Source organism: Anopheles arabiensis, chromosome 3, assembly GCF_016920715.1.
Source record: "Anopheles arabiensis isolate DONGOLA chromosome 3, AaraD3, whole genome shotgun sequence".
NCBI classification, from domain to species: Eukaryota; Metazoa; Arthropoda; class Insecta; order Diptera; family Culicidae; genus Anopheles; species Anopheles arabiensis.
The window spans coordinates 83,408,530-83,422,387 of record NC_053518.1 but is presented as its reverse complement, the minus strand read 5'-3'; the positions used below and the strand labels follow the sequence as shown (position 1 = coordinate 83,422,387).

General features: G+C 42.9%; 1 protein-coding gene across 1 annotated transcript in view; it reads right to left on the bottom strand.

Annotated features, from left to right (window-relative positions):
• LOC120902704 (MOXD1 homolog 2-like) overlaps positions 1-13,858 on the bottom strand; it is a 124,255-nt gene that overhangs the window by 58,333 nt on the left and 52,064 nt on the right. Inside the window, exon 3 of the mRNA XM_040311677.1 lies at positions 9,643-10,301. Within this exon, the coding sequence (XP_040167611.1) occupies positions 9,643-9,942 (300 nt within the window). The 5' untranslated portion in view covers positions 9,943-10,301. The remainder of the gene's footprint in view (positions 1-9,642; positions 10,302-13,858) is intronic.

The window sequence follows — 13,858 nt, the reverse complement described above, 5'->3', positions numbered from 1 at the left end:
GATAACATAAACCACGTTTCTGCAATACATTGCAAGTGTGTGGAAAAAATGATGTAAACGAAGATTTCACAAAGAATCTAAAGACTAAGTAAAATATTATTCTCTTATTTAACATCATCCTTGTACTATGCATAGGCAACAGTAAGACAGAAAACATTGAAGCTTTTCCACACAGCAGAGTTCTTACGAAACGACTTACACCACGCCATGTGTTGTCACCAGCAGACTTTCACAGCACCAGCCTGGTGGCGTGCTTATCTCACATGCAGAGACATCCTTACGCAACAAGCAACGCATGACAATGTGTCCTATTCGTTTTTTTGCCCTAAGCTTCTTCAAAAACACTCTGATTTGCCGCTATTGCTATTCCTCGCTCTCACTCAATTCGTTACAGTGTGCTTCGTTCTGTCGGGGCGAAAATATCTTAATCAAAAGCACATTCATCCATCATTTTGAAGACAATTCCGGCTAGTGGCGCTGGTGGCGCCGTTGACAACTGAAGCTGTTTCGAGAGGAAAACATTCCTTTCGAGAACGCATGTGCGCACACCATCGATTGAGCAGCCGTTTCACCAGAAGAACAAGCACTCAATTAATAAAGCTAAGGGAAAAATATTTCCCTCGAAACATGGGCAAAAACCTTTCTACCATTGCCATTACACCTGTAATCAAATGGCGTTTGCCGCCCTCGATGCGAGATAGAAATCAAAGCGCCACTTCTAGAGCATCACCCAATGATACATTTGGGCGGGCTTTGCTCTCCCAAACAGACACATCATAACATCCTTTAAGCGATTCGGTTAAAGTTTAATGTTGCTTTTCATCGAAATACTGTTGATGCAAAGACGCCCACAACGACGGTGGCACAAAAGCTGCGTAGAACTGTATGCCGGAAAATAGAGACACACAACCACACAGCAGCACAAAAAGCACCTTCCCTTTTTTTTAACGTGGACGTAAAATGAACGACGCTCCAAAATCGTATCGCCACGCCAAACGCAAACGATCCATGAAATGGAAAATCTTTTCTCACTCCTTCAAGGAAAAGCCATGCTTCACCACGGGCAAGAGCTCTAGCGCCAAACAGACGCACACACAGCCACTCAAACACTCACACACACCTCCGGGGGCAGTCATTTGATTGATGGGGTTCGTTACAATTTATAAGACAATTCTGCAGCAAAACAGCAAGGGTCGCTCACGGTACACCCACGACCCGCTGCCCCGCGGCGGCCCCAACCTTGCTCTGGCCCATAACGATCCGATTTGATTACTTGCCAGCGTGGTGGCGTATTGGGTTTGTTAGAACTTTTTGCTGCTGCTGCTGCTGCTGCTGCCTCTTTCGTTTTCGTTTCCGGTGAAATTAGTGAGCATAACACCGAGTTTTGAATGGTTTTCCGGGGAAACGGTTACTGCTTGGTTTCTTCCTTTTTCGACAAAATGACGCTTTCCAAGTGACCTGCAACCCGTGTCGTAGGGGTGGGAAGTTTTTGGGAAACTTTCACGGTGTAGGTGTTCTTAAAGCACACCATTTTTTATTTGCTCTTCCGCGAAGTCATACTACCCTTTCCGAAGGTTGGCATTTTGTTTTTCATTTTTATCTTAGCTTTCTGAAAATTTGTTGTGAAACCCGTTTGGATTTCTGAAAAAGAATGGAAACCTTTTAGTGAATGGAAGGAAAATGATTTGTCTATTTCTGTTGGCAGAAAAAAACGGATAAAACATGAATAAAATCGATACTGAAACAAGATAAAACATCAAAAGATCAAAAGATAAAGATAGATGAAATAACAACAAGAGAATAAGGCAAATAATAAAATTTGAAATTAGTTATAAGAATTAAAGAACTTAATTGAAATGATGACGATTGAAACAATTAATAAGATTTTTGGTGATACTTTCATTTCACAAAAACACAAATAAAACTTCAACAAAAGATAAAAAGAAATAACATATGATTCATCCGGCTTCGTCAAGAAAACATTGAGAAAAACGAATCAAACAAACCAGCATTTACACAAATTCTTGCATTAAGTTGACAATATTTACATTTTACACTCAATATATTTAAAAATAAACATGTGAATCATTCAATGAAACAAATTAAAAGATGTATAAATAAGTGAATATCTTCCTGGCGCAACGAACACCATCCGTGAGTTCCAGAGCCCACTTCTCCCAATCTTGAGACTTCAGAACAACTTCCCTCAAGCACTGTTAAGCCACCCACGTCCGAGCTGTGTCTTAAGTTGTTTCAGCTTCCCCTCCTCAGCAAAGCTAAAGAAGAAAAGAAGAGGAAAACAAAATGCAGCAACGCACCGATCAAAATGGGCACGCAACAGCTTATCGGATTTATCGGACGCTGATTCGGTGCCGAAATTGTTTATGTAAATGACTTTTCACTAGGCGAAATTTCTTCCATTTTATTCCCCCGATCTTTGTTTTTTTGCTTGCTTCACAGCCAGTGACATAATAAGACGCAACTTTCTTTCCCTCACTCCACCGTGGTTCCCCTTCAATTTGGCTGTTCTGAAGGGCTGGCACATTTTTCTGACACGCACGCACACCACACCATTGATCCCTGCTCCGCGCATCGAATGAGGACGAATTATGGCGTGAAAATTGAAAATATTTATGTATTTCATGCAAAAGTGCGAGGGAGTGCAATGTGTGTGTGTGATGCGAGAGCGTTTTTTTCCCCTCTCCAGCCTATTTCCATCATGTGCCGATCATAAATTAGTTCCCAAACAAAGAAAAACACAGCAAGAGAACAGAGGTAATGCTTCTCCGAAGGGGCTGTCAGACGCTAAGAGTCGTAGCTAAGCTAAGATGAACATCAGCGAGAAAATCGACTTCCCAATGCAATCGTTAAAGGTGGGCCGCATACATTTATTTCCCTCTTTTTGGCTGAAGAAATATGAAATTGAAAGGAAAAAGGATGGAGAAAAATCCTTCTTTTTTTTTTTGTTTCCAAATCAAAAAGGGCAAAACTTTGAATCGAAAACTCTTGTAACGATACGTCTTGCTTTCCTTCTGCTCATAGTGTCCCTGGCATTCGGCACATTAAATGGCAAAAAAACCCATCATTTTGATTGATTGGAAAACCTTCACAGCAATGTGGAAAATTGTTGCCAACTTCAACACGTGCTGGCGATAAAAATGAAGGAACACAAATACTGAAAAAGACTAAAAATCTAGTGTGAAATTGTAATCCTCCCATGGCTGGGCATTCGTTCACTTACACAATGCCCTCCCCTTATCCAATTATTTTTCCATCCGATATCATCCACAGAAAGGCGACAACGAGCGAATCCTCACACATCGGCCGGAGGGGTTGGGCGTCCGTTTTTGCGCGTGACTTTTTTTTTGGCGGTAGCATAATTTAAGCACAATTTATAGGTCCAAGCACACCTTCTCGCCTATTTTAATTTATAAGCCATTTAGATGCAATCAAACTAAGAGATCATCCAAATGGATAAATGGATACACGGAAAAGAAGAGACAAAAAAGCACACACTCACACACAGAGGAATAAAAAGGGCGATGGAGTTTTTTAATCTACTCTGCGGAAACGATTTCCGCAAAACAAAAAAAAACACTAGGAACGAAGGATCGCCGGGCAGTTATCGCACCATCAATAAATAACCGTTCCGCGGCAGGCGAAATAAAACAGCTTAATTTCCGCAAAAGCGAACATTCCAACCGGGAAGAAGAGTGGCACAAACGAAGGCAATGGACGAGAGAGGGAAAAAAAACACATTCGCTTCTTGCACACTCCCCCGGTTCACACCAGAACTAACGAAAGGTCCCGAGGATTCGCTCCTCCAGGTGGCGCAGCACGGTAATCGAATTCGAAATCGTAAAAAGGTAACTCGAAATCTTAGTAACCACCATTGGTGCGCTTTGCCTTTCCGTTTGGTGGACCCGTGCTCAATCGTTTACTACACCAACTAATGTGTGTATCAAACACAGACACTCACACACACACGTGATAGCAATAAATCTCAACCGCCATAAGTAAAACCTCATTAATTTCGATTCACCTCACAGAATCGGTGGTGCCCGGTGTATCCGGCCGTGTTTGTGTGTGTGCGTGTGTTTGAAACACCTTCCCGAACCGAGCAGAGAGGACCCAAAAACAAGGCGGTCGATCGATATCGGATGGTTGCGAGGACTCACCATTAGTGTAACGAAAAACAACAAAAAAACAGCCCTATGAACACAAGAGAAGAACTCATTTCCAGCGCATTAAACCGCCAGAAATCGGTTTGTTTTTGGCAGGGAAGGGGAAGAAAAGGTCCGAATTTCCCGGGTAATGCTGCCTGTTTTCCACCTCCACCAAGGATTCTTCTTAATTACAGCTCCCCGAACTAAGCACTCAAACACACCAACAAACAGCGTGAGTACGGTGCGAAAGGCGTAGTAAAAGTGCAACTTAAAGCAACGAAATTGTTCATGTACTAACTGCACAGGAAGCATTTTTGCGGCTAAACTCACCCAACCGACGACGACCGTCCCATCTGGTGCGATTTGGGGGCCAGAAGTTTTGCAGCCAGCATTTGTTGTTGGTGGAATAAATTTAGCGTAAATTAAATTATTTCTAGATCATTAAGAACAGAATGTGCATGTGTGTGTGTGTCTATGGGTAAGTTTGTGTGTTAGAAGCGAATGCAGGATCCGGAAAGTATGTGAGTAAGAGTCCTTTTTTTGGCTGAGGAAAAATGGGAAAACCTTTGATAAGAGTAAGGTGGAAGATGGAAAGAAGATGGTTTGGGAGAGGTAATCCTTTTCCCTCCCGCTAGAAGGATAGATACCGATGGTTTGTTTCCAAAGAAAATTCAATTCCGGATCGTACCCTTTATCTGATTCGGATGTGATTGAATTCATCAGAACACAATCGGGAAGATGGGAAAATTCCCGGAAAAGATCCACGTGCACGTGGGAGTATGCTCTTGACATGCGAACTATCATGCACTACAGCTACTTAGTTAACGAGATAAAATCAAACATGACGTCATCAATTCAATATGTAACGGAAACTTTGCACTGAAGTGTCACTCAATTCAAGCATGTAATGTACTAAGATCACCCACAAACTATTCGATTGAAGGCACGTCTTACATTTGCATTTTAATTGATAACAACTTAAGGACCATTTAGAGTTGAAACGGACGAAAGAAAAATATTGATTTCAGATCTTCTCAATACATTCTATGAAACTTTTATAAGAAGATTGTATTCCTAGGTTATTTAGACTACATAATATAATATAAGAGTTATTACCATTCCATGAAGACTTCAAAAACTACTACATGGTAAAATTCCAGCGTTTGCGAAAAATAAGGGAAATTTATGGAGGAATAAAGTTCCTTTCTACTATTCTATACTTCAGATTGACAATATAAATAATATCAAGTGATCAAAAACAACATCATATTTCGAAATATTCTTTTAAAACATGAGAAATGAAACATAAAAACAAAGTATTGATCATTATTCCGTCATTCAAAATCCCCTTTCTTTCACTACACTACAGTTAACCTATATGTTATGGTAGAATTTGATATATGGTATCCTTAAAACGACCTAAACAACGGTCAGATATCAACAACTAGTAGCTGATGAAATTTTCATATTGCAGAACCTTTATATCGAAGGCTTGTGGCATTTTCCTACAGCGCAAAACTGGGTAAAACGATATCATAAACATATATCAAAATTCGTAGAAGAACTCTGAACTGTGATTTTACTTATACCTAAATGGAAATGTATAGAATAATGGAGTATTATTGATATGATTTTAAAGATAACCTTAAATACATCTCCATAGTTCTGATAGCTCGACAAACTTTTTAGATTCACCACTGGTTATCCGCCTCTAAGTTGTCTATTAAGATGTCTTTATGTTCTACTATCTCATATACATTTGATTCAATCATCTTGAATGCTCTTTTTAAGCTGTTATAACTGAAAGACTTCTGAGATACAACTTATCTAAGGTATGATACACTTAGCATGATGAAGTACTTGATATTATTACACATTTCAACGAAAGAAACTAATTCCACCTTTGGCAAGATAAGGTAAAGTATTCAAGATAACCTTAAATACATCTCCAATAACAAGTGCTGTAAAATTTTATCTTAATAATCACACCAAGCTCACTAGAGCTCGGCAGTAAAAAGCATTGCTCAAGTACACATCGATTCTACGAACCAATAGCACCATTCTGAGTAAAATTAAGCAGTCCTTGTGAACTACCGTGGTGTTCGTGCGCCTCATCTGCAATCTAATTAATTCGTTCGCGTCAGCACAATCACAACACAGAATCGGGGGAGAGAAACACACACAGCAGGTAAAAGTACCTTCTCTCCCATGCATTAATAAGCAGATTGGTCAGCTATAAATTTTTATGCTACTAAATGTGTACATTTGCGTCCGCGACTGCTAATAATCCATTCTGCATCCACGATTGTGGTATGATGGTGCCCCAAACGGAACGACCACCATTCCACGCCTTGTTTTCGTGAATGTCCGATTGCAGCCCCCGTTGCTGCCTGCGCCAACCGCCCAAACGGAATACCGCAGCTCGAAATTAGATTGTTCCGTTTCGCTTCCCTTTCAGTTGGCTATTTTCTCACCTTTCTTACGTTTTCCGAAACTCTTCCCCGATTGCGTGAATCGATTGGAAATGTGCCTTCCAGGGAGGGTGTTCGTAGCCAGTAAACATAGCAAAAACGAAAAAAAAAACGAGATCGATGAATCCTTACCGGACATATCGGCTAGTTGGACCCGGGTTGCCCGGTTTTTGGACGTCTCGTCTCCGATAAGAAGCTGATAACTTGGTAACGAGCTTCATCCTTCCCAAATCCGAAGCCGTCACTCCGAGGGCGAGCGTCCTCCTGCCAGCAAAGCCGGAGGCCGATGATAAAGAGCGAGCATTTAATTTTCTTCCCCTCGCATTATTTGCTTCAATCCGTGGTGCCGTTCCCCAGCAATGATTCCGTTACTACGATTTCCTTTTTTGCCTGGGCTAGCGATAAAGCGCTACCAACAATGCTTCAGCTCGCCTCGGACGAACGAGACGACGCTACGCCGATCGTTACTGGCACTCGTCTCGGGATATCTTGCTTTAGCTGGGCCTGGGTATCCTTTTGCTTTGCCCTTGGTTTTATGCGTTTTTGCTTTTCCCGGCATTGCGTGGTTTGATTCTCACACACAGTTCTTGTTTCCTTGTCCCCCTCCCTCCCACCTTATCAACCAAATTCGCTCGTCGGTAACGTTCATGCACCATTTCTCGGCTGATGATTTTATCTGCTTCTTGAAGTCGAAGAACTACTTCAATCTTTCCCGTCCATTTCTTGGCGGGGTGGGACCGGCTGAAGCGATATCCACGCAAGGCTCCCGGAGGCTATCGAAAATCCCCCATTTCGAACAAAGAAAGGCACCCGGCACAGCAGAATGGGACGAAAAAACGTACATTTTTCGTAGGTAGTTGGCAAAAGAGAGAGAGAGAGTCGTAAAAGTAAATTATTAATAGTAAAATCTCATTGGCTCAAGCATGCAATGGCGTGACGGTGAGGTATGCAGGATTCACAGAAGTACGATTCGTCGGAATTTGCTCGGCAGTGCTTCCCCTCGTTCCGCGTCGTAAGCAATTGCTGTCGTACAAGTTTAGATTAGATAGGGCCGCGGTGTACTTGCTGTACCGCGCGCCCGATGATAAGGACACGATTTGCTTCCCCGAAATGAGGTACAAATGTGCGTTCCTCACAAGAGCATTCCCGGCGCGAAGCGTTCAAGACGTTCGGACATGTTTATGACGCCCCAGCCGACGCAATCACCTTGCCAGACAGTTTCAAATTGCAATTTCACTGCGAGACGTCGGTTTTGGAGCTGGGGCATTCGCCTCCGGATAAGGGCCGCCGAATATTTCAAGACTTGTGAAAATGTGTTAAGATCTCTTGCCGACAGTCCTAAGCTTTGTTGATAGTACTCTGCTGTAAAGTAGTCATCCAGTTGAGGATGTCTTCCTTTATACTCCCCACAAAAACGAAGCTTGTGTAAGTGTCTTTCTTGCTTTCTTCTTTTTTGTTGGGGGGTAACGCATTAAAACGCCATCACCCGAAAAGAACACAATAAACAATAACAATAAATCAAGGTAAAATTAATTTCGGAACAACTTCCTTATTGTGCTGTCTGTGCCGTTCTGGTTCGCGAGGACCAGCTCAAACACCAGCCACCAATGGATGCACAACCTGGTTTGACCAAAAATTTTGCTGAACGTTTGCATTCTGCGCTCATCGATAAATCACCCGGGGGGTTTGCCCTGCCTGCAATGGAGCCGTGAGCGCCTTGGCCGATTGATGAGCCGTAGTTCCGGGCTGTCGGCGAGTCGGTGCGATGCAACGATCCGTAAATAATTTATAGTTCTCTACGGAGTGCTTTGGAGCGCTAGAATGGTTTCGAAGGGAAATGCAACGGTGCAAAGGTGGATGACTTGCAGGTTCTTGCACGGCAGAAAGCTAATTTAAGGGTGCTCTAACGGCAAGCACTTTTGTAGTTTAATAACAACGTTTAATTAAACAAAATTGATATTTCATGCTTGCTCTCAACAGGATATTTGTACCTCGCATAGCTCCAAACAAGTATCAAACCTTTTTGTGTTTCAAATTAAATTAAATCAATGCGAAAATTGAACATCCTTTCAGCGGACAATTTCTGCAATGCTGTTCTATTTCTGTACAGTAGCTTCTAATATCGGAGATTAGTATCGAGCGTCCCCAACAGAGCAAATGAATGTGGGCGCGTCCTTGAACGAGTAAAAACATAGAACAGATCCGAACTCATGTTTTCCTTATCCACAGCGCAATAATACAGACAAAATTGCCCTAAAAATAAAACCTCCCGCCTGAACGCTCCTTTAGCAACAACCCAAAAACGCACCCAGCATCACAGCAGAAAATAAAGTATTAGGAAAGGCAATCAAAGCTTCACCGAGTGTGGCAACTGTGTCTCGAATTCGCGCTGTCCTCGGCCTGTATCCCGGGTACGCCCCCACAAACACACACACATTAGAGGCCGCTGTTCAACGGCATGGGTGAAGGGGACAACGGGAAAAACAAAAATACAACACGCTTTCATCGCGTCCTTTTGACTGTCTGGGCTTTGGGAGAGCGGGTGGATGTGTGTCCTTTTGTGTAGCAAGCATGAAATAAATATAAAGTAACAAACACAAAACAACGATCCAATTCCGTTTGTTTTTCAGCCCAGCACACAGGTATTGGGGTGGAAGGTAAGCTCGGCAGGCGACTGTGTGCGCCCCCCGCCCCGTTATGGTTGTTTGTGAGTCTAATTTTGCAAGCACCAGAACTCCCAAGGTTCCCCCTACCGCTTGGAAATGGGAAAATTATACAAAGGGGACTCCCAAACAATAGTGGGCGTTTGGTTTTTTGTTTCATGTTTCAATAAATTTCCCCACCAATGCTGCTACAAACTAGAAATGGGGTTTTGTAGTTTTTGTACTTTGCCAATGCATCGTTTGGCTAATCACGTAACGTATAGAAACGATCCAATTATTACGGGGGAACACAAAAAAAAACAGCAACAAAAACGAATCGATTTATCGCTCCAAATTCCTTACCTGAAAGTGCACCTGACCCTGGTCGACCCAGCCGATGACCATGTCCGCCCCGTAGATGGTGCCGTCCTTGGAAAACCCCAGCCCAATGTAGCCGTGGGTGCGGGCCTGCACCTCGAACGTGATGTCCTGGCCGGTGATGCTCCACAGCAGCCGGTAGTCGTCGTCCAGAAAGATGGCATGATCCCAGTGAGCGCCGGTAACGCACGGGCTAACGCTCACCAGGGCGGCCAGCGCCACCGTCAGCACCGTCGGGAGGGGCATTCTTCTCCGGCACAATCGCACCATCACCTCACGTAACATATTCGAGCGGACAAAAACACAAAACTGCAACCCACAATACACAAACTTGATTTTGATTTGCTTCTTCTTTTTCTTCTTCTTTGCGTTGGCTAGCAACTAACAGATGCAAAACCTGGGATTATATTGGCGCTCACTTTATGTGCCAACCGTTTGGAGCACACTCGCACACTTTGCTCATTTTTCGCGCAAGGAGCGACCCGTGCTGGCGGTGGAGGACGAATCTCTCTCACTCACTCACGCTCGCTGCTCATCGATCAACACGGACGCACATTTCGGTGATGGAGACACCGGAAGGACCTCGACACACACACACACACATATACACACTCACACACACTATAAGGACTCGTTAGCTTCACCTAGGGAAAGGATGAGAAAAGAGAAGGACACATAATGATTATTAGTAAATAATTCACTTTATTTGCATGCCAGACAGGAGAGGGAATCCTCTTAACGTAACTAAAGCAACTTGCGTGAGAGACACACGTCCTGGAGGACGCTTTAGTGAACAGAGAGAGAGAGTGGTAGATAGGGCGGGAATTTTACGAAGAAAATGATACTCATTGTGACGGGAAGGAAGGCTTGTCTGTGACAGGAAATGATACTGTGTTTCCGCATAACGAATACGTTGAACAAAAGCTCCACTTCAATTCATTTTCCAGCAAGGCGAAAGCCGTCCTTCCCTTTCCGGCGACGGTTTTAAATGTCATCCCTTTATTCACCTCTTGTTATCTCTCTCTCTGTCTTCCCATCTCCTTCAAAGGGTAAATTGATCGATAAATTTAAGCACTTTTACTCGGAACGATTGACGTTTGGCATGCACGCTCGGGGTAAAATCAATACCCCAGTTGAACCAACGACCGGCGTCCGGGATATCGATTCCAGAAAAGTATGATGACCGTGTAAGTAACACAAAAAAGAAAGAAAAGCCTGTAGAACAGCTTCTCTGGCAAGTCATGCTGCAAGGGCAGGATCATCGCATTATAGTGATAAATCGTACACAGAGCCCCGTTAAGAAACATGAAGCTTTTCGTGGAAATGTGCACAGTCTCGTCCCGCCGTATCACCTCCCTGCACTTCACCTCGAACAACAACAGCAAAGATTATTCGATAAACAGCTTTCGACGTCAAATTTGCCAAAAACTGAACGTTTAGAATTGGTGCTCCCACCGCGCCACACACACACAAGCTGCTCGCGATTATCATCATTAGAATATCAAATCATAATTATGGTAATGTACTTTGAAGCGCGGTTGAATATCTTAAGCGCTTTCAGCGTCTCGATACGGCACCGGGGCCTATGGCTCTATTACCTCGGAACTTAGTTGCCTTTGTGTCAGGGGCAGGGCTGAAAAGACAAAAGCAGGACACCAAAGCGGGTGGAGGGTAAAGAACTCGTCTGGCTAATAACCACCATTTAGTGACTAAGCACCAGGGTGGCCGCTGACAGCACTGACATTGAGAAAAGCTGTTAAAGCTTGCCTGCTTATCTTGCTGCACCTTCTGCTGTCAACGCGCAGCAAGCAAAACAAATTTACATACACACATACACAGTCAAGATTCAGGCTCAGGATCGGAAAAAGGTGGCCAATTTCGGGATGGCACTCTTGAAAGCGGGATGAAAGTGATTGAAAGGTTGAACCGTTTTTATGGGCCCTTCAAGCCGGGACGAAATAAGTGTGTCATTTTGTGATGTAAGTAAGGAGAAAGATGTTTTGCATATTGGCGGCGTGGTATTTTTTTTTTTATGGAAATTGGTTGAAAAGGAGATGGAAGAACTGAGCAGCAGCTGAGTTCAATCGATGCCAGATGGGTTTCATGGAAGGAAAGGTTGAGTTAAGATTGGATAAAAATAAAGACTCTAAAGGACATCATAATGTCATAATGTGACAGAGGAGAGATAGTCTTAAGTAGTTCTAAGCAGTATAATAAGTAGTCCTCGTAAAAAAAATCGTTTTTTGAAGAGGCTTTTTTCACACAAAATTCTGTGTTAATTTTCCAACTACGAATCAATATTTGAGCCTTGATCTGTGTGTAGCCTTGATCTGTCATTATAAAAACAAAATTCAATAGCTATTAGTACTTTCCATCTTCCATCGTTCCATTTACTACACTCAAAATGACAATCAAATATAGAGTCTCAGCATTAGCATAGATACTGTTATCAAAAGTAAAAAAAGTTTTTCAAAAGAACGATAGAATGTATCAAATCTGATTATTGAAGACATCTTTGGTTAACTTAACTTTCTGATAATTGCAAACAAAGTCATCAACGTGCTTCCAACCTGTCAGCAATTACCCGACGATCGCAAGATCTTAATCCCTATTTCAGATACTGAAGACTGCAAAACTAATACCGTGCGTGATTTCAATGTGCAATTAGACAGTTGACTAATGTTTTAAGATCATTAAGAACTTTGTATTTCCAAAGCGAACCGTATATTGGATTTTATTTGCGGGTTCGTAAACATTTGAAACATTATTCAAAGTTTCGGAGCAAATATACAAAACAATGGTGCATATATGCAATTCATAATCATGGTAAAATTAGAATTTTCTTCAAGATTGACTTTTGTATTTCATATAATAATAACAAGGAGTAAAAAATTCAATATTTTAAGTCAGACTTGTAAGGCAGTACGATGTCTGTAAGCTTTCCAAAATGAAAACCTACAAATAAGATCTAGAGATTGTACTTGCAGTAGGCATTTCTATTGACATTCCATTAAAGCTGTTCAGCCTAAAGAAAACAGATAGATGTAACATCATTCGCATTAGTATGCATTGAGCTGTTTTCGTCCTCAACCGATGACTTCGTCTTGAATGTCCCTTTCAAAGTTCAAAACCTCTGTTAAGTTAAAGTTTTACATCTGACTGTATCAACTTTAATGGCGATTCAAGACTGAAAAATACTGCATTTTGCAATGCCATTACGCATCCAAAATGATCCATTTAGGCAAAAAAAAGCCCAACAACCCCACAAAAAGGTCCTCTCCCCGAGCCGCTTTCGTGATGAGATTATCTTCCCGTGTCAGCAAAGTCAGGGCAATCACCCTCATACACACACACACACACACACACACACACACACACACACACACAAACACTTACACACACACACACACACACACACACACACACACACACACACAAAGGAAGCAATGCATTACATTTATTATCCCTCGACCTTAATGCAAATCATAATTGCATTCCAGCAGTCCTGGCGCACGTTCCTCCTCCCTCCACCGCTTTTACCGAATGAATAACAAATGAAAGTAATATTGAAATATTTCCCTTCATTCCAGCTCGACTACCACCACCACAGAACGTCGCATCCCATTACATCAAGGAGGAGCGAGAAAAAAGCACCCACCCACTGCAAAGTCCTTAACGCAATGAGCTTTCGCTGCGGAACGTGCACGGCAGTATTGCACACGCCTCATTGCATCACCCAGGCTGACGAATTGCGATCGACAGTAGCGGCCGAAAGTGCAGCACCACTCTCCTGGTCCTTTTCAGTGTCGGCAAGGCCCGCAGCGCCGGTTCGTTCGTTTGATGTGACGCAGAGATGTAATGGCGCACTTACCCGATATACATCTCGGCCCCCCGTGTCTCTCTCTTCCTCTCTCTGGCTGTGCAAGGTTTGGGCTCTACTAGAAGCACCATCACGTACTTCATGCTCCTTCTCTATCAGTGAATCGGGCCAAATTTGCAATCATCAGGCCACCCAGGTTTGTGCCCTCTCGCCCTTCGGTACTCGATTTGAAATCGAATTTTCCCATCCGTCCAAAAAGTGACGAAATGCAGAAGCGTACCATCCCAACCATAAACATCGTTATCAGCCGTGTAGTTCCGCCCGATCCTCCCATCACCATCATCATCATCAGGACGCGACAAAATAGTGCATTCATTCATT